At 43.4% G+C, this 21,718-nt stretch overlaps 1 protein-coding gene across 3 annotated transcripts in view; it reads left to right on the top strand.

The window, feature by feature from the left end:
* Nucleotides 1-21,718, top strand: part of abcf3 (ATP-binding cassette, sub-family F (GCN20), member 3) — a 118,007-nt gene that overhangs the window by 82,565 nt on the left and 13,724 nt on the right. For all 3 annotated transcript variants that reach the window (XM_080186097.1, XM_080186096.1, XM_080186098.1), the window contains 4 exons: nt 3,329-3,529; nt 10,702-10,778; nt 13,003-13,047; nt 18,358-18,490. In XM_080186097.1, the coding sequence (XP_080042223.1) occupies nt 3,329-3,529; nt 10,702-10,778; nt 13,003-13,047; nt 18,358-18,490 (456 nt within the window). The remainder of the gene's footprint in view (nt 1-3,328; nt 3,530-10,701; nt 10,779-13,002; nt 13,048-18,357; nt 18,491-21,718) is intronic.

The following is a 21,718-nucleotide window of genomic DNA, read 5'->3' as shown; positions in this document are numbered from 1 at the left end:
AGTACCTGAAATGCTGTAATCTGCGAGGTATGGATCAGGTGCTGGAAGGTGGGATTAGAACGGGCAGGTTTTTAAAAATTATATATATTTTATGGCCAGTACAGACAAGTTGGGCTGAATAGCCTCTTTCGTAGCTGTAACTTTTCCATGGTTCTATTTCTACAGTTCAGGGCTTTTGATTGTCCGTACGTTACTGGGATGGTAGGATATTTCATTCTAGAGTTTAAAGAGATGTAAATATTGTATACTGAATTACTCTGTTTAGTAATAACGCACAGCAAGTATGTATGTCGCTGGGATGTCTGAGGAGTGACTATCAGTGATGACGGAATTTGAAAAAGAAAGACTTGCATTTATATAGCGTCTTCCGTCATTTTGAAATATCCCAAGTCAGTTTACAGCCAGTGAAGTGTTTTTTGAAGTAGTGACTGTTAATTTAGGAGGATGTCAATGTTGGTGCAGCAAATCACTCTTGCTGAATGCCAATGGGTCTCAGTTTGCAGAGAGAAATGGATTCACATTACTTCCCTGTGATTGTAAGTGAAAATCTTGAGATCTTAGTGCATTACAAATGGAAATTACCTCTGTAATTATAAACTGATGGCTATGATTATAGGAGATGGCACCCTTTGTATACTAGAGACAAGCCATTGAAATTGTGTTTTCCTTGTATGAGAAAAAGAAGGAGTGACAGATGTGACATTCCAAACCGCGATTTCCTGTGGTGGGACTTGTGAAGTTTAACTTGTTCGGTCGCTGCAGATTCTCAGCTTAGTGCTTTCTTGTACTGCAGGACAGAACCAGAAAATGATTAAATGACCATGGAAGTACTGCTCTACAGCGTGGCACTGAGAGATAGGGAGCAGTAATCCAGTCTGTGCTGGATTACATTTGGCCTCCCTGTGCACTAGGTCAGAGAGAGGAGTTAGAGGTTAAGCAGCATTCCTGCTCCCAATCACCTTCCGATGACCCTCCCCCAAGGAAGATGTGTACACAGGTATTGATTGAGGACAGTATTCAACTTGGCTTTGATACATCTGATGACGGACAATACTAAACCTTGCTGTCTAACCTCAGGCATCAAGAATAAATATTGGATGTGTTCCTTACAGTTAGAGTATTGCATATAGTTTTGGTCGCCGGATTACAAGAAGGATGGAATCACGTGTGAGTGTACAGAGATTTACAAAGTTGTTGCCAGGAATGGAGAATTGCAGCCACAAGGGACTGGAAAAGTTCTCTTTAGAACAGTGGAGACTGAGGGGAGGTTTAATTGATGTGTGCAAACTTGAGGGGCCCATTTCCCTTAGCAGTAAGGTCAATATTTGGGGAGCCATAGATTAAAATAATTGGCAGAATGAGTAAAGGAGCATTAAGAATTTAATTCCTTCCAGAGGGGAGTGGGGCTCACAACAGATAATGGGCAAAATGCTGGCTTAAAGCAGTTAACTAAATTCTCAACTCTTCTGAGATCAGCAGCCTAATATTGGCATTTGTTTGAGGAACTACAACATGCTCAGCACCTTCAACATTGTGCAAGGCTGCTGTGCCACAGAGTATCATAAAAATTACTTTTTAGTATCATCGCTCAAATTTTTTGAAATACAAATGAAATGCTGATTTATTTTTGGAACTTATTTCTTCAGTTGCTGAGTATAGTTTTTCTGGAACTGTTGACTTTTGGAATCTCTCTGCTGTCAACTCTCCCTCCATTAGTGCTGATTTGTTAAGGACAAATTGTGTTCAACTTGATTGAGTTTTTTGACGTAACAGAGGTTGACCAGGGTAAAGCACAAGCTTTTTTATATTGTTCCTGGGTGTGATTATCACTACATAAGCCTACATTTACTGTCCATCCCTAATTGCCCTTTAGAAGGTGATGGTGAGCTTCTGCAGTCCATGTGGTGTAAGTACACCCACAGTGCTGTTAGAGAGGGGGTTCCAGGTTTTTCGTGTAGCTGCAGTCAAGGAGCAGTGATATAATTACAAGTCAGGATGTTGTGGGGCTTAGTCAGGAAACCCCAGCTTCTCGTGACTGTTGCCCTTGTTCTGACTGATCAGGGTAGCGGGTTTGGAAGGTGCTGTCAGAGTCATCTGAGTGAGTTGTTGCGATGCAACTTGTGGATAAATGATGCACACAATTAGTAGTGTGCTGGTGTGGAGAGAGTGAATATTTATGATGTTGAATGGGGTGTCATGTGTACATGGCTTTCCAAGGCATTTGATGAAGTGGCATGTAATCAGCTTGTCAACAAAGTTGAAGCTCAGAATAAAACGAGCAATGGTAATATAGCTTCAAAGTTGGCTGAGTGAGAAGCGTGGTGGATAATTGTAAGGTGGGCTTCCCATGGCTCAGTCGACTTGGTATCAAATTTTGCAGATGACACAAAGTTTAAGTATTGTGTACTGTGGGATGACTGATAAACTTTGTGAGGACACAGGTTGGTGGAATGGGCAGACAAGTGGCAGATGAAATTTAATGCAGAGCAAATGTGAAGGACAAGAGGAGGCAATATAAAATTGTAAAGTGGGTGTAAGAGCAGAGAGCTGAGGGTGTACGTGCAGAAATCATTCAAGGCTGCATGGCAGGTTGAGAAATTGGATGAAAAGGCAGGAGGAGTCCTGGGTTTTATAAACAGAGACTTAAAGTAAAAAACTAAGGAAGCAATAGGAACCTTTATGAAAGATTGATTCTATCTATTCTCAACAAAACACCTTAGGAAGGATGTGAAAGCCTTTGACTAATTGCAGAAGAATTTGTGAGAAAAGCTCCAGAGCTGAGGGAGTTCAGTTACCTGGACAGATTGGAGAAGTAGGGAATGTTTTCTTTGGAGAAGAAAATGTTAAGAGGAAATTTAATAGAGGCACTCTAAATCACAAAGCATCTAGACAGAGTAGATAGAGGAAAAACTTTGGCAGGAGTGTTGAAAACCAGAGGACACTGATCAAAGCACTAACAGTATGAGGGACAAATATTTTCATGTAGCAAGTGGTTAGCTTCTGGAACTCACTACCTGAGAGTATGGTGAATGTGTATTCAGTTGTGCCTTTTAAAGGGAGTTGGTTCAGCACCCAGAGGAAAGATTACAGAGTTGGAGAGTGGGACTAGCTAAGACAGAGAGAGACAACAAGCTAAATGGTGACGTCCTGTGCTGTAGCCATTTTGAGAATACGTCCAGCATTTCATACATTGAGAACTTGTACATTGCAGTACGTTGTTAGCTGGATCGGCTCTTGCTTTGCTGAAGACGGTACTGTTCACACAGGTGTCTTTAATGTGTTGTGTACTGAATGATCATCCTGCTAAAGCTGGATGCTTCTCTTTCAGACCTGGCAATCTACAATCTTGGTCGTGTCGCACGATCGCAACTTCCTGAATGCCGTGGCAACGGACATTGTTTACCTGCACTCACAGCGCCTGGAAACCTACAGGGGCGATTATGAGAACTTTGTAAAGACGAAAGAGGAAAGGCTGAAAAACCAGCAGCGCGAGTACGAGGCTCAGCAGCAATACAGAGAGCACATACAGGTATGTGTTCAGCATCAGCACGGAATCAGAGAGATGCTGCCCAGGAACTTCCTTCAAATCCTGTGTAGGCGTGAACGAGACTCCAGGATGGTAGCCTGCCTCCCTGGTGCCAGGGTCCTGGATGTTCTGAGCAGATAGAAAGCATCCTAAAAAGGAAGAGTAATCAGACAGACGTCATTGTCCACATTGATACAAATGACATAGACAGAAAGAGCAGGGAGGTCCTGCAAGAGCAATTTAAGGAGTTAGGTAGAAGGTTAAAAAGCAAGACCTCTAGGGTAGCGATCTCTGGATTGCTCCCTGTGTCACGTGCTAGTGAGGCTAAGAACAGCAAGATTGTGCAGCTGAACACGTGGCTAATGAACTGGTGCAGGAGAGAGGGTTTCAGATTCATGGATAACTGGGAAGTTTTCCAGGGAGGATGGGATCTGTACAGAAAGTATGGATTACACCTGAACTGGAGGGGCACCAATATCCTGGCATGGAGGTTTGCTAGTGTGGTTCGGATGGGTTTAAACTAATGTGGCAGGAGGGTAGGGTTTGGAACAATACATCGGCAAGGGTAGAGACTGGGGATAAGCATGGGGCCAAGACAAGGCTACCTAAGAGGAAGAGCAATCTGGGGGAGGATGAACTCAGTGGGCCTGGATGGCATCTGTTTCAATGCAAGGAGCGTAACAGGCAAATCAGTTGAACTTAGAGCCTTAATGCATGCGCGGAACTTGGATGTGGTTGCAATGACAGAGACTTGGTTAAAAGGACAGGACTGGCAGCTGAATATTCCGGGATATGAGTGTTTTAGGCGATACAGAGGAGGGGCTAGAAGAGGTGGGGAGTCGCCATACTGGTTAGGGAGCATATTATGGCGATACAAAGGGTGGACAATTTGGAAGGATCATGTAACGAGACACTGTGGGGAGAGTTCAGAAACAGGAAGGACGCAGTTAGTATGCTGGGGATATACTACAGGCCTTCCAACAGCCTACAGGAAGTTGAGGAACAGATAATGTAAGGAGATTCTGGACAAGTGTAGAAAAAATAGGGTTGTTGTAGTGGGAGACTTTAATTTCCCTCATATAGACTGGAAATCGCTTAGGGCTGGGGGTTTGGACAGGAAGGAATTTATAAAATGTGTCCAGGAAGGTTCTTTGGAACAATATGTTGACAGCCAAACTAGAGAGAGGACTATACTGGACCTAGTACTGGGGAATGAGCCCAGTCAGGTCATCAGAGTTTCAGTGGGGGAACATGTGGCAAACAGTGACAACAATTCTGTAAACTTTTAGATGGTCATGGAAAAGGATAAGTGTTGCCCTATGGGTAAGTTGCTGAATTGGGGGAAGGCTAACTACAGCCGGCTTAGGCAGGATTTGGTGGCTGTTGATTGGGAGAGGCTGTTCGATGGTAAATCCACATCTGGCACGTGGGAGTCTTTTAAGGAGCAGTTGGTAGGAGTGGGACAGGCATGTGCCTGTAAAAAGGAAGGACAGGAAAGGTAGGATTCGAGAGCCATGGATAACTAGGGAAATTGTGGGTTTAATAAAAAAAAGAAAAAAGAGGCATACGTAAGGTCCAGGCAGCTATAAACAGATGAAGCTATGGAGGAATATGGAGAGAGTAGAAAAGAACTCAAACAGGGAGTTAGAAAAATGGGTCATGAAATGTATGAGGCAGACAGGATTAAAGAGAATCCCAAGGCATTTTTTCTATGTTAGGAACAAGAGGTTTGTCAGAGAAAGAGTCGGACCTCTCAAGAACAAAATAAGGGAATTATGCTTCGAACCCAAGGAAGTAGGTGAGATCCTAAATGAATACTTTGCATCAGTATTCACAAAGGAGAGGGACACGTTTGATTGCTAGTGTCTGAGGGATGTGTAGACCCATTGGAACAAATAGCAATTACAAGGGAGGAAGTGTTGGGTGTTTTAGGAAGCATTAAAGTAGACAACTCCCCAGGTCCAGATGCATCTGTCCTAGATTGCTAAGAGAGACAAGAGATGAAATTGCTGGGCCTCTAACAGAAATCTTTGTTTCTTCATTGAACACAGGTGAGGTCCCAGAGGATTGGAGGATAGCAAATGTTGTCCCATTATTTAAGAAGAGTAACAAGGATAACTTGGGTAATATAGGCCAGTAAGCTTGATGTCTGTGGTAGGGAAATTGTTGGGGAAGATTCTTAGAGATAAGATCTATACACAATTAGAACTGAATAGTCTCATTAGCGATAGACAACATGGTTTTATATGAGGAATGTCATGCTTCACAAATTTGGTTGAGTTTTTTGAAGAGGTGACAAAAATGATTGACGAGGGAAGGGCCATGGACGTCGTCTACGTGGATTTTAGTAAAGCATTTGACAAGGTCCCTCATTAGCAGACTGGTGCAAAAGGTTAAATCTCACAGGATCAAAGGGGAACTAGATGGCTACAGACCTGGCTTGGCCATAGAACACAGAGGATAGCAGTGGAGGGGTCTTTTTCTGATTGGAAGCCTGTGACTAGGGGTGTTCCGCAAGGCTGTACTGGGACGTCTGCTGCTTTTGATGTATATTAATGATTTGGAAGAAGATGTAGCTGGTGTGATCAGTAAGTTTGTGGACAACACAGAGTGCTGGAGTTGAGGGTAGTGATGAACATTGTTAGAGAATACAGCAGGATATAGATAGGCTGGAAAATTGGATGGAGAAATGGCAGATGGAATTTAATGCAAAGTGATGCATTTTGGTGGATCGAATGCAGGGGGGAGCTATACAATAAATGGCAGAACCATCAGGAGTATAGACACACAGAGAGATCTGGGTGTGCAAGTCCACAGATCTTTACAGGTGGCAGCACAAGTGGAAAAGGAGGTGAAGAAGCCATATGGCATGCTTGCCTTTATTGGACGGGGCATAGAGTATAAAAGTTGACATGTGATGTTGATATTATGTAGAACGTTGGTTAGGCCGCATCTGGAATACTGCGTCCAGTTCTGGTCGCCACACTACCAAAAAGACGTGGAGGCTTTGGAGACAGTGCAGAAAAGGTTTACCAGGATGTTGCTTGGTATGGAGGGTATTAGCTATGAGGTGAGATTGAGTAAACTAGGATTGTTCTCCCTGGAAAGACAGAGGTTGAGGGGCAACCTAATAGAAGTTTATAAAATTATGAAGGACATAGATAGGGTGAACAGCTGGAAGCTTTTTGCCAGGTCAGAAATGACAAACACAAAGGGGTCACGAGTTCAAGGTAAGGGAGCCGAGGTTCAATACAGATATGCAGGGGATGTATTTTATGCAGAGGGTGGTGGGGACCTGGAATGTACTACCGAGTAAGGTGGTTGAGGCAGACATGCTAGGATCATTTAAGAGTTATTTAGATAGCCACATGAACAAACTGGGAATAGAGGGATACACGTGAATGGTCTAGTTAGGAACACAAGATTGGAGGGTCGAAGGGCCTGTTTCCTGTGCTGTATTGTTCTTTGTTCTTTTTTTCTTTATTTATTTATATCCAGTGGTGCACCTAACTGGTGCGATCCAGTTACATGATGTAAAGATTGCAGGATTTTGGGCATATGGATATTTTCTCACAGAGGTGGTTCTGTGTTTTTTAATTTTCTATGACGTTGTTCTAAGACACATTAAAAATTGTAACGTTTCCCTGTTAGCAGGAATCTGGACAACATGGTGCCCAAACTGCATGAATAGTGGTTCCATGCGTTGAAACTTTAAGCCTTTTGAGATGGGGAAATGGGGGTGTTTTTGGGTCTAACTTTGTGGGAATACAGATGTGGGAATTTCAAGACCGGAGTGTGCTGCTGGTCCTTACACTATGGAAAGGCCCAAGGCTGTCAGTCAATTTTGTCATGGGTAAGCAGTTGGGCTGTTAGGTTGGCCACAGTGTCTGTGTTTGTGTCCAAGAGGCTAATGGATTGGGCAGCTCCTAACTGCTGACTGGAGACTCCAGCTGAAAACTATGGAGACTGGATGTAGACAGGATCAGACCTCCTCTCCGTGATACCTGCCCAGTTGAACAGCTTGGTAATGGTCGCTTTGAGATTGATGCAAGGAATAAGAACAAAAGAAATAGGAGCAGAAGTAGGCCATCTAGCCCCTCGAGCTTGCCCTGCCATTCAATAAGATCATGGTTGATCTGAAAGTGGCTCACTTCCACTTACCCGCCTGCTTCCCATAACCCTTAATTCCCTTATTGATCAGAAATCTATCTACTCGTGACTTAAATATATTCAACAAGGTAACCTCCACCACTTCAATGGGCAGAGAATTCCAGAGATTCACTACCCTCAGAGAAGAAGTTCCCCCTCAACTCTGTTCTAAACTGACTCCCCCTTATTTTGAGGCTGTGTCCTCTAGTTCTTGTTTCCTTTCTAAGTGGAAAGAATCTCTCTGCCTCTACCCTATCTAGCCCCTTCATTATCTTATATGTCTCTATAAGATCCCCCCCTCAGCCTTCTAAACGCCAACGAGTACAGGCCCAATCTACTCAATCTCTCTTCATAAGCTAACCCCCTCATCTCCGGTATCAACCTGGTGAACCTTCTCTGTACTCCCTCCAAGGCTAATATATCCTTTCGCAAATAAGGGGACCAAAACTGCACACAGTACTCTAGTTGCGGCCTCGCCAGTACCCTGTACAGTTGCAGCAAGACCTCCCTGCTTTTATATTCCATCCCCCTCGGGATAAAGGCCAACGTTCCATTTGCTTTCTTGATCACCTGCAGACTGAATTTTTGCAATTCATGCACAAGGACCCCCAGGTCCCTCTCTCTGCACAGTAGCATGTTGTAATTTTTCGCCATTTAAATAATAGTCCCTTTTACTATTATTCCTTCCAAAGTGGGTAACCTCACATTTGCCAACGTTATATTCCATCTGCTAGATCCTTGCCCACTCACTCAGCCTATCCAAATCTCTCTGCGGACTTTTCACATCCTGCACGCAATTTGCTTTCCCACTCATCTTTGTGCCATCAGCAAACTTTGTTACCCTACACTCGGTCCCCTCCTCCAGATCGTCTATGTATATGGTAAACAGTTGACGCCCCAGCACCGATCCCTGCAGCATGCCACTAGTCACCAACTGCCAACCAGAAAAGCACCCATTTATTCTAACACTGTGCTTCCTGTTAGATAATCAATCCTCAATCCACACTAACACTTTACCCCCAACTCGGTGTACCTTAATCTTCTGCAGCAACCTTTTGTGGGGCACCTTATCGAATGCCTTCTGGAAATCTAAAAACACCACATCCACCGGTTCCCCTCTGTCAACCGCACTCATTACATCTTCATAAAAAACCAGTAAATTCATCAAACATGACTTTCCCTTCGTGAATCCATGCTGTGTCTGCTTGATCGAACTATTCTTTTCCAGCTGTCCTGCTATTTCTTCTTTAATGATGGATTCCAGCATTTTCCCAACTACGGCCTGTAGTTACCCGTCTTTTGTCTACTTCCTATTTTAAACAGACTAGACCATTGGACAGGATATCAGAGAGCAGCAGGAGCCAGTTGAACTCCATCCGAATCAATACTTTGGTTGGGGGAATCTGGGGAACAGGGAGCCTGTTGGAGAGTTCTTTCCTTATGGTGATTCATTTTCATTTCAGTTTTCTGTGTTTGAAACACTGCCTAAGCTGTGTTGGAGATTGTTTAGTCGCAGCTTTGAAGATGGGAGCAGTACAGTCACTTGTGTCAGGTTGATGTAGAACCATAATTAGTTTCCCTACACCATAATGATCAAGCATTTACTCTTGGGGACAATACAAAAGGTATTCCTGGTATTCATAATTTAGAATCTAACATTTGTAAAAGTCTAAATAATAGAGATACAGTATGAGTGGGGATGTCACTGTATAACATGGGTACAGTACTGGTGGGGATGGGTCTGTCACTGTATAACACTGGGGTACAGTACTGGTGGGGATGGGTCTGTACTGTATAACACTGGCATGCAGTACTGTTGGGAACCAGTCTGTCACTATAACACTGGGGTACAGTACTGGTGTGGACGGGTCTGTCACTGTATAACACTGGGGTACTGTACAGGTGGGGATGGGTCTGTCACTGTATAACACTGGGGTACAGTACTGGTGGGGACGGGTCTGTCGCTGTATAACACTGGGGTACAGTACTGGTGTGGACGGGTCTGTCACTGTATAACACTGGGGTACTGTACAGGTGGGGATGGGTCTGTCACTGTATAACACTGGGGTACAGTACTGGTGGGGACGGGTCTGTCGCTGTATAACACTGGTGTACAGTACTGGTGGGGGCGTGTCTGTCGCTGCATAACACTGGGGTACAGTACTGGTGAGGGCGGGTCTATCACTGTATAACACTGGGGTACAGTACTGGTGGGGACGGGTCTGTCACTGTATAACACTGGGGTACAGTACTGGTGGGGACGAGTCCGTCACTGTATAACACTGGGGTACTGTACTGGTGGGGATGGGTCCGTCACTGTATAACACTGGGGTACAGTACTGGTGGGGATGGGTCTGTCACTGTATAACACTGGGGTACAGTACTGATGGGAATGGGTCCGTCACTGTATAACACTGGGGTACTGTACTGGTGGGGATTGGTCTGTCACTGTATAACACTGGGGTACAGTACTGGTGGGATGGGTCTGTCACTGTATAACACTGGGGTACAGTACTGGTGGGATGGGTCTGTCACTGTATAACACTGGGGTACAGTACTGGTGGGGATGGGTGCATCACTGTATAACACTGGGGTGTAGTACTGGTGGGGATGGGTCTGTCACTGTATCTGGCTTGCACTTTGCAATAATAAAATGATTCAGTTGGGTAGATGCAGAGAAACTGTTCCCTCTGCTGGTGAAATCAAGATCAAAAGCTCTTATAATGAGAGTTAAACCATACATCAGGAACACCTTTCCCACAAATGGTCGTGGAAACCTGAACTGTCCTGCTTGGGGGTGGTTTCAGTTGAAATTTTCAAGACTGATCTCAATCGAGGTTTGTTAAAAAAGGGATATGGAGCAAGTGTATAAATGGAATGAGGTACAGGCCTGTGATAACGTCATTGAGGTGGAATAGGCTCGCAGGGTGCCACAACTTGCAGACTTGTTCCTAATGCCAAACCGGTCTTGTGAATCTGTCAATCCCACAGTTGATTTGTTTATAAAATGATCTTCTTGAATCTAGGTGTTCATCGACAGATTCCGGTACAATGCTAACAGAGCTTCACAAGTACAAAGCAAGCTGAAACTGCTGGAAAAGCTGTAAGTATCGGGGTGCTTATGACAATGAAAGTTGAACTGTTTAAGAATAAGACACTGCGGCTGAGTGGCTAATTACACTTAGTGTTCTTTGCACCATAGAGGCATTGTTGAACTTGAAAGCTGAGGGTTGGAGCTTGGAGAACTGTGAGGGGCATCTATTCTTGAGAACTAGTTTGCAAAACACACACCAGGCATGGCTGCTTCAATATGATCCTTCAGTGCTCACGCTGTTATGACAGTTCTGTAGATGAGAAGCAGAGTTTAAGAAATACTCTAATTTATAGTATAATGGTATAGTATAGTATAGTTGAAGGGAAAAGCTCTTTTTTAAATTCTTCCATGGAATGTCAGTGTCACTGGCAAGGCCTACATTCGTACTCATCCTAATTGCCCTTGGATCAAGTGGCTTGCAATTTCAGATGGCAACGTACTAACAAGGAGCAGGAGTGGGTCAACTCAGCCCTCAAGCCTGCTCCACCATTTAATAAGGTCATGGCTGATCTTATAGTAATCCCAAGTCTGCATCTCACCTACCTACAGTAACCTATTGTCCTTTTGCTTGCCAAGAATTTATCTGCTGTAAAAATATTTAAAGACTCTGCTTATGCCACCTTTTCAGATGAAAGTTATGAAGAATCTCAACCCTCTGAGTAAAACCCTTTTGCCTCATCTCTGATTTAAATGGACAACCTTTTTTTTAAACATTTAAACTCATTTTTTTAATGAGTCAACCTCATTACTGAGAGCTTGGGATCACTTGTAAGCCAGGCTAAGTGAGGACAGCAGCTTTCCTTCCCTAAAGGACATTGGTGTATCAGATGGATTTTTATGACAATCAACAATGGCATCATGGTCATCAATACTGAGGCTAGCTTTTCAATTCCAGATTCTGAATTCAATTTTAATTCACGGTGGGATTTGAACCTGTGTCCGCAGAACCACTGTGTCACTGTCTCCACCTGAACTAGTATTTAAGCATCTTTTTGTACCATTGATCTTAAAAAAAACTGAATGAAACCTCAATAAAGATTTAATCTTGATTCTATTGTGTGAGGAAACCAGAGGCTCGAAGCCAGACACTCCCAATGCTTTATCAACCTGTAGCTAGTGTCAGCAGAATAGATATGTTGCAGAGCCAGCACAAAGCAGCCTGTATTTTTTATAACCTCTGATTGCCACTCTGAATCCAGGTGTTCACATTATCCTGTCAGCGAAAGACTTCCATAGGTATCCTGGAAGAGTGTAAGGCTGTACAGTCCATACTAATGACATCTAGTACAGTCGCTTCCCCTGAAAGCGAGCCTTAACCTTGGGCATCTTGGCCCAGAGTCAAATGATGCAGGGTTCAAACCCCACTTCAAGCAAAGTTTCCCGTTGATATCCAGCATGATAGTTAGCTTTAGTTGTAAAGTCAACCCTCACTGTGGAGAGTTGAGAAAGGGAGATGAGGTGGATTGTAGCTTGAAATGTTCTATACTTCGTCCAGGACTGTGCCCCACGTTGCAGTATTGTGTACCTTCGTTAACCGTGCTGGGCTGGTCATTTCCTGTTCCACTGGTTTACGCATTCTGACTCCTTGTCAGCTTAAATACATTTGTCTAAATAGTGGTGAGAAATTGCCAATAGGGTGTTTAGTGGAGCCCATCCCATCTCTGCTCTTAGACCAACTTGAAATTCACCTCCTCACAGTACACTGGGAGTATACTCACCACACAACTGTGGCATTTCAAAAGGTAGCTTACCACCACCCCCTCCAGGACAATTCAGGATGGGCAATAAATACAGCCTTTGATGCCCACGTGCTGAGAATAAATACAAGCCTTTGGTGTGTTTTCTGTTTTCTGTTTGAATATTTTGGACGTATAAGTTGCTGATTTATGACAATGAATGAATGTTTTAAACACAAGTGACCCAATCAATTTACATTCTCTCTAATTTTTTCAATAATCTCTGAAACCAAAGAAAAGGAATTTTTAATCTTTAATTGCTTTTCAAAATGATTAAAATGTGTTTTTTCTAAAATTCAAGTGTTAGGTTCTTCAATAAAATCTGAGTGTCATTTTTATGTTTTTGGTGAAATCTCTGACAGTCACTGCTAACCTGCCTTGTCACAGACTGATTGTCTTGTTGTATATTTCTACACCCTAGTTCTGCATTTTGTACTTGAGTTATTTAATTTCTTTCTAAGCATTTTGAATTTATAATTATTATTTAATTCCTTCAGGCCAGAGCTGAAGCCTCTTGAAAAGGAGCTGGAAGTGATTATCAGGTTAGTGCAGTGCAGTGAAATCATAGAATTACGCAGGCTGAATGACACTATTCGGCCCATTGTGTCTGTACTGGTTCCTTTGGAAAAAATGTAAAAACAGTAAAAAGTTTTGCATTGGACAGAAATCAAACCCTGGCCTCTGTGTGGCAGGTAAAAATTCTAGCACTGAGCCACCAGTGGCTGCAGGACAACTGGCTTCAAACAGTTGAAACCAACTGTTTGGGGGGAGAAGCCAACTGAGTGGGGGGTGCACACACAGCAGTGGACGCAGTGGGGAGCTTTCTAAAATGAAGAGAATTGAGATACAAACTAAATTAGCAATGAAGAGTATAATACAAATACTCAATCTCAAATAATTGCTGAATGCATTCATTGAGGAATATATGATGGATAGCTGGGCGTGAGGGATGTAGTGAAAGCCGAGGTAGGTGGGGTTGAAATTTTTTGAAAAAGGGCAAGTTGATTGTATTAATGTTGTGAACCCGAACCCCATGGTACATTATAAAGCCAGACACAACCCAAACAATCTTTCTGTTTTAGCACAATTGTGAAGATAGGATGTTTCATTCTAGGGGTAACTCCACTGACAAATTAGGGATCTTCTATCAAAACAAGCTTTATTCATAACACAGTTGAAGTATAACTCTCAACAAAGGGAACAACTTAGCCATTATTACTTGAAAAAACTAAAGGAAACAACTTCTAACTTATCACTCCTTCTGTTCCAAATAAGCAATGTTCTCTTACAGACTTAATATTCCACTTTATTCCAACCATGCATACATTTGCTATAAGGAGTGTAGACAATCTGGAAGCTTTCAGAGAGAGGTTTTGAGTTTGAGCAGCTTGGAAACCTCTGTCTTTAAACCCTGGCCAGAACTGAAAACTGTTTTCCTCTGCTACGTACCTAGTTCCTGCCAGTAACCACATTATCACCTGACCCTGTCAATCAGCCTAGTCAAAAACCCCAGGGGAAATCTTCATCTATAAACAAAAATCCATCAACTTTCTCAAGTAAACAATACATAGCTATCCTGCTCGCCCAGCATCTGAACTGCATTCGCTCCAGACACACAGTCTATAGAAAAATCTTTTTAAAAAGTTCACTTAAACATAACGCATACATACTATAGAACACTAGCATCACAGTAGAAACGAATGTCTTCTTTATACTAACAAGTTATAAGTTTACTTAGGACTACTTAAGGAAGTGAGCCTGGAAATAATAGACCCATTGGTGGATATTTTCCAAAATTCTTTTCGCTTTAACTATCCTCCAGTCTGTAGGAACTAGTCCAATGTGAGCCTGCTATTCAAAAAGGGAGGTAGAGAGAAAACAGGAAGTATACTGGGGAAGTTGCTAGAATCTATTGTCAAGGATTTCACAACTCGGCATTTGCAAGGCAGTGGTATAATCAGACAAAGTCAGCAAGGATTTACAAAAGGGAAATCATGCCTGACGAATCTATTGGAATTCTTTGAGAATGTAACTAGTAGAGTTGACCGAGGAGAACCAGTGGATGTGGTTATTTAGACTTTCAGAAGGCTTTCATCAAGTCTGTCATAACAGACTATGTAAAGGTGAAGTATATGGAGCTGCAAGAATGTCTTGAGATGGATAGAAATCTGGTTAGCAGTTAGAAAGTAAAGATTCGGCATAAATGAGTCTTTTTCTGTTTGGCAATTAGTGATTAGTGGGTTTCTGCAGGGATCTGTGCTTGGACCCCAACTGTTCACATTATATATTAATGATTTGGAAGAGGGAGCTGAAAGGAACTTAAAAAGGAAATTAGGAGAGCCAGAAGGGGACATGAGAAGGCCTTGGCGGGTAAGATTAAGGAGAATCCCAAGGCCTTCTACAAATATGTGAAGAGTAAAAGGATGAGAAGTGAAGGGATTGGACCTATAAAAGGTGAAGGGGGAAAAGTCTGTGTGGAACCGGAAGAAATGGCAGAGGTGCTTAATGAGTACTTTGCCTTGGTATTCACGGTGGAAAGTGATCTGGGAGGTTGTACTACAGGTTTGTGGCAGACAGAAAAGATTGAGTATGTGGACGTTAAGAAAGAGGATGTGTTGGAACTTTTAAATTCTATCAAGATAGACAAGTCGCAGGACCGGATGGGATGTACCCCAGGTTACTGTGGGAGGTGAGGGAAGTGATTGCAGGGCCCCTGGTGATGATCTTTGCATCGTCGATGGAGCTGGGAGAGGTTCCGGAGGATTGGAGGATTGTGGATGTCGTTCCTATTTTCAAGAAAGGGAACAGAGATAGCCCGGGAAATTACCAACCGGTGAGTCTGACCTCAGTGGTTGGTAAGTTGATGGAGAGGATTCTGAGGGACAAGATTTATGAGCATTTAGAGACGTTTAGAATGATCAGGAATAGTCAGCACGGCTTTGTCAAGGGCAGGTCGTGCCTTACGAGCCTAGTTGAGTTCTTTGAAAATGTGACTGAACACGTTGACGAAGGAAGAGTAGTGGACGTGGTTTACATGAACTTCAGCAAGGCGTTTGATAAGGTCCCCCATGCAAGACTTCTCGACAAGGTGAGAGGGCATGGGATCCAAGGGGCTTTGGCCTTGTGGATCCAGAACTGGCTTGCCTGCAGAAGGCAGAGAGTGGTTATGGATGGGTCTTTTTCTGCATGGAGCTCAGTCACCAGTGGAGTGCCCCAGGGATCTGTTCCAGGACCCTTGCTGTTTGCCATTTTCATAAATGACCTGGATAAGGAAGTGGAGGGGTGGGTTATTCGCCGACGATACAAAGGTTGGTGGTGTTGTGGATAGTCTGGAGGGATGTCAGAAGTTGCAGCGTGACTTAGGTAGGATGCAAGACTGGGCGGAGAAGTGGCAGATGGACTTCAACGCGGATAAATATGTAGTGGTCCATTTTGGCAGGACCAATGGGATGCAGGAGTACACTATCAAGGGTAGGAGTCTTAGCTGTGTTGAAGAGCAGAAGGATCTTGGGGTCCGGCTCCATAGGACTCTTAAATTGGCCTCGCAGGTGGAGGATGTGGTCAAGAAGGCGTATGGTGTACTGGCCTTCATTAATCGAGGGATTGAGTTCAGGAGTCAGGAGGTAATGCTGCAACTTTATAAGACCCTTGTCAGACCCCACTTGGAGTACTGTGTGCAGTTCTGGTCACCTCATTACAAGAAGGATGTGGAAGCTATTGAGAGGGTGCAGAGGAGATTTACAAGGATGTTGCCTGGATTGGGAGGCACGCCTTATGAAGATTGGTTGAGGGAGCTAGGTCTCTTCTCCCTGGAGAGACGAAGGTTGAGAGGTGACCTGATAGAGGTTTATAAAATGTTGAGAGGAATAAGAACATAAGAACATAAGAAATAGGAGCAGGAGTAGGCCATCTAGCCCTTCGAGCCTGCCCCGCCATTCAATAAGATCATGGCTGATCTGTCACTGCTCAGTTCCACTTTCCCACCCTCTCCCCATAACCCTTAATCCCCTCTCTTATCAAAAACCCATCAACCCACGTCTTAAAAATATTTAGCGAGGTAGCCTCCACCACTTCAACGGGCAGAGAATTCCAGAGATTCACCACCCTTTGAGTGAAGAAGTTCCTCCTCAACTCCGTTCTAAACCGCCCCCCTTTTATCTTGAGGCTGTGCCCCCTAGTCCTACTGTCTTTTTTGAGCGGGAAGAGTCTCTCCACCTCTATCCTATCCATCCCATTCATCATCTTATACGTCTCAATGAGATCTCCCCTCATTCTTCTAAACTCTAATGAGTACAAGCCCAGTTTATTCAGATTCTCCTCATAGCTCAATCCCCTCAACTCCAGTATCAGCCTAGATAGGGTGGATTCTCGGAGGCTATTTCCCAGGGCTGAAATGGCCGCTACGAGAGGACACAGGTGTAAGGTGCTGGGAAGCAAGTACAGAGGAGATGTAGGGGTAAATTTTTCACTCAGAGGGTGGTGAGTGAGTGGAATCGGCTGCCATCGGTGGTGGTAGAGGTGAACTCGCTGGGGTCTTTTAAAAGACTTATGGATGAGTATATGGGATCTAATGGGATTGGGAGTTACAGATAGTTCTAGGGCTTGGTAGGTGTAGATGTGATCGGCACAACTTGTGGGCTGAAGGGCCTGTTTGTGCTGTAGTGTTCTGTGTTCTATATCTCCAAATTTGCAGATGATACAAAGCTGTGGTGAGCTGTGAGGAGGATGCAGAGATGTTTCAGTGTGACTTGGACATGCTCAGTGTATAGACATGTGCATGGTGAGATGCAGAATAATGTGGATGAATGTGAGGTTATCCACTTTGATAGCAATAATAGAAAGACATATTATTTCTTGAACAGATGTAAATTGAAAAAGTGAATACCGAGCGAGACCTTGATGTTCTCCTGCATTAAGTGCCTAAGTTCAGCAGGCAGTAAAGAAGGCAAATGGTATGTTGGCCTTCAGAGCGAAAGGATTTGAGGATAGGGATGTTTTGCTGCAATTGTACAATACATGGGTGAGGCTACATCTGTAGGGATTGGGGTATTTTGCTGCAATTGTATAGGGCGTTGGTGAGGCCACACCTGGAATATTGTGTGCAGTTTTGGTGTCCTTACCTGAGGAAGGATGTCCTTGCTATCAAGGGAGTACAGCAAAGGTTTACCAGACTGCTTCCTGGGATGGCAGGTCTGTCATATGAGGAGAAACTAAATCAGTTCAGATTATATTCACTGGAGTTTAGAAGAGTGAGAGGGGATCTCATTGAAACTTATAAAATTCTAGCAGGTAAGATTCAGAAAGAATGTTCCCAGTGGTGGGGGGAGTCCAAAAATAGGGGTCATAGTTTGAGGATAAGGGGGTAAACCCTTTAAAACTGAGGTGAGGAGAAATTTCTTCAGCCAGAGGGTGATGAATGTGTGGAATTCATTCGCATAAAATAGTTAAAGGCCAAATTTTTGTGTGATTTCAAGAAGAAATTAGAGGCTAAAGGGATCAAGGGGGGAGCCAGGATGTTGAATCTGATGATCAGCCATGATCAAAATGAATGATGGAGCAGGGCCAAGTGGCCTTCTGCTTCTAGTTTCTGTTACAATGGGTTAGTGCAGTAAAGGAATGAATTGTGCTCTGCTCAGCTCAGTCTCTGAGGAGAGGCAAACTCATAATGTGGGACTTGATATGCTATTGCTTAAGCTTGGAAAAGTGAAGACTGGCAGAATAGAATGTGTATTATTTTGACTGGCTATTTCCCCCAGATTATAAAGCACTACTTTCAGCTATGTCTGTCATTTGACCCTGTGATTCTGTTGCTTGTGTGTTTAGATTTGACTCCATACTTTGTTCGTTCACAGGTTTCCTGATAATTTTGAGAAGCTGTCTCCTCCAATATTACAGCTGACTGAAGTGGATTTTCACTACTCCACTGAACATCCTATATTCATAAATCTCTCTGTGTCGGCTGATCAGGATTCTAGGATTTGTATTGTACGTATGTTTTTCCTTCTATGTCTTATGAGCAAAGATTGTACAGAATGAGTTTAGTCCTGCTGTAGTTAAGAGCTTGATTGAAGTATGTAAGATAGTGAATGGTCTCAACAATGGTTTTTTTAATTCATAGGATGTTGGCATCATTGGCTAAGCCAGCATTTTTTTACCCAGCTTTAGTTGACCTTGTTTATATGGGAAGGATGTTTCTTCTTGTGGTGAATCCAGAACGAGGGGACACTGTTTTAAAATTCGGACAGAGGTGAGGAGAAACCTTCACTCTGAGGGCTTTGCAATTCTGGAACACTCTGCCTCAGAGGGCTGTGGAGGTGGGGGGGGGTGCGGGGGCGGTGGTGGTAGGTGGGTGGTCACTGAATATTTTAAAATGGAGGTAAGACAGGTTCATGTTAGGCAAGGAAATTGGAGATTATTGGAGGTAGATGGGAATGAGGAAATAGAAACACAATGAACAAAGAAAATTACAGAGGAACAGGCCCTCCAGGCTTGCACTGACCATGCTGCCTGACTTAACAAAAACCCTCTACCCTTCCAGAGGCCATATCCCTCCATTCCCATGCTATTCATGTATTTGTCAAGATGCTCCGCAAAAAATCACTACCGTACCTGCTTCCACTTCCTCTCCCGGCAACGGATTCCAGGCACACACCACCCTCTGCCTTGTACATCCCCTTTATACCTTGCCCTCACACATTAAACCTGTGCCCCCGAGTAATTGACTCTTCATCCTGGGAAAAAGCTTCTAACTATCCACTCTGACCATGCCTCTCATAATCTTGTCGATTTCTGTCAAGTTGCCCCTCAACCTCCATTGTTCCAGTGAGAGCAAACTAAGTTTCTCCAACCTCTCCTCATAGCTAATGCCCTCCATACCAGGCAACATCCTGGTAAATCTTTTCTGTATTCTCTCCAAAACCTCCACATCCTTCTGGTAGTGTGGTGACCAGGATTAAACACCCTATTCCAAGTGCGGCCTAACTAAGGTTCTATAAAGCTGCGCGATTAGCCATGATCTTATAGAAGCTACACACTTGAGGGATGAATGGCTGACTTCTGTTTTGAATGTGTCCAGCTTACGATTTGGGAGTTTTTGCTTGATCAGAGATAATCTTTGGTTCTATCAGGTTGAATGTCCTTTCCCCAAAGTGATTGTACTTTTTCAAACTGTTTACCACAGAGTGATGCAAAGGAAATGGTCAGTTCAGTTCTGGGAACAACCGTTTTTGATTCCCAGCCTTTTCCAGTTTGACTTGCACCCTGTGCAGTGATGTATGTGCAATTGCTGATCTCAGTTCCTCTGGGCTTAGTGAGCGTGGGAAGGGGCAAGATGGGGGCGCATTGGTATTGGATAAGGATGTGATTCTTTCTACAGTCAAATTGAATTACTGTCTTTGGCAGTTTAACAAATGACCAAATTGGACTGTAATCTGGCACTGGGGTTTATTCCTTTTAGGATGAGAAAGCGAAACATAGAAGATAGGAGCAGGAGGAGGTTACTTGATCCTTTGAGCTTGCTCTGCTATTCATAACGATCATGGCTGATTGTCCAACTCAATAGCCTAATCCTGCTTTCTTCCCATAACCTTTGATCCCGTTTGCCCCAAGTACTATACCAGCACCCCCCTAGAATATATTCAATGTTTTGGCAAATCCAAAGATTATCATGTGGAGAGGGTGGACATGCAAGTAGTGATGGGACTGCGACTGGTAATTTTTTTAAGTTTAAGCCTACTTATTAGTGTCACAAGTAGGCTTACATTAACACTGCAATGAAGTTACTGAAAAACCCCTACTCGTCACACTCCAGCGTCTTCGGGCACATTTAGATGCATTAGCATAACCAATGCACCTAACCAGCACATCTTTTGGGCTGTGGGAAGAAACAGGAGAACCCGGAGGAAACCCATGCAAACATGGGGAGAATGTGCAGGTTCCGCACAGACAGTTACCCAATGCTGGAATCGAACTTGGGTCTGTGGCATTGAGGTAGCAATGCTCACCACTGTGCTACCATGATGGAATAGTGATTGCCTTTCATGGCATTTATTTACTTAATGTACTGTGGTTGTAAAGTCAGCTGCTTCAATGGGCTTTGGCTGAAGTGTTTCCAGTACGATGCGTGTCTGCACAATGGTGCATTGAAAGGGAGCTGTGTGAGCTAATCAGTTTACTGTACAGTGGAGAGATGTTGCATGGATTGAGAATTGGTGAAAGGACTGTGTGGTGACTGAGATGGGAGGAAAACACTACCTGTCTCTGGTTCCACTACTCTACGGAGCCAATGCATATTTAAATGGTTTCCCTAGTTTGCTATATGGTCAAATATGTGCTTTATGTATTAATCTTAGAATAACTAATCAATGCCCAGGTTTCTTCAATAAACAACAGAATTATTAGTTTATTGTAAAACCACTCTTGTTCTGAAGAAGGTAAAGCTTATTAACATACAATATGAAGTAAAGCACAATTACTCTTTCTAAATACCCATACATGCGCGCACACACACACCAAAAAGGTAAAATAGACAGCTCTATTCTGTCCCCACAGATGCTGTCAGACCTGCTGAGATTTTCCAGCATTTTCTGTTTTTGTTTTAAATAAAATAGATTCTGTTCCAAAGGTTAAAAGTCAGTGGCGCAAGGGAAAAGGATGGATGATGGAGTCCTTGAAATAATGTCCCTAGTTATATGGTTGGTCTCTCAGCACTGACCTGGGAAACAATCGGTGACTCTTACATACTTTTCAAGTGAACCTAATGGACAACTTGCAGCCAGTATTCACTTCTTGCTTTCAGCTGGGTCTGGAGCTTCAGGAGCTTTTGTAGTCTTTACCCTAGAAGTTGTTGATTCTTGTTTTCTCCTGCAAAAGCAAAACTCTAACTGTTTTTAAAACACAATTTTCCTGGCATGTTTTTTTTCCCAAAGCCAAAACCACTCGTGACCCTTTTTGTAAACACTCCACCACGGTCAAAAACTTTCAAACTGCTCAATTACCTTTTCTTGTAAAATGCTGTCGTTTCCAGCAACCAGAGTCATCATGTTAATCCTTTAAAGGGCAGTGTCTTTTAAAAAAATAACTTCTTCCAGAATGTTCTTAGTCCTTGAAGATGAATCATGTGAAAAGAATTATTTCATGGGACGTGAGCATCACTGATTGGGCCAGCATTTATTGCCCATCCCTAGTTACCCTTGAGGGAACAGCTAAGAGTCA

Source organism: Carcharhinus amblyrhynchos, chromosome 3 (assembly GCF_965287045.1).
Source record: "Carcharhinus amblyrhynchos chromosome 3, sCarAmb.v2.hapA, whole genome shotgun sequence".
In the NCBI taxonomy this organism is placed as follows: Eukaryota; Metazoa; Chordata; class Chondrichthyes; order Carcharhiniformes; family Carcharhinidae; genus Carcharhinus; species Carcharhinus amblyrhynchos.
Note: the sequence above shows the minus strand (reverse complement) of the source record. Positions and strands in the feature narration are given on the sequence as shown.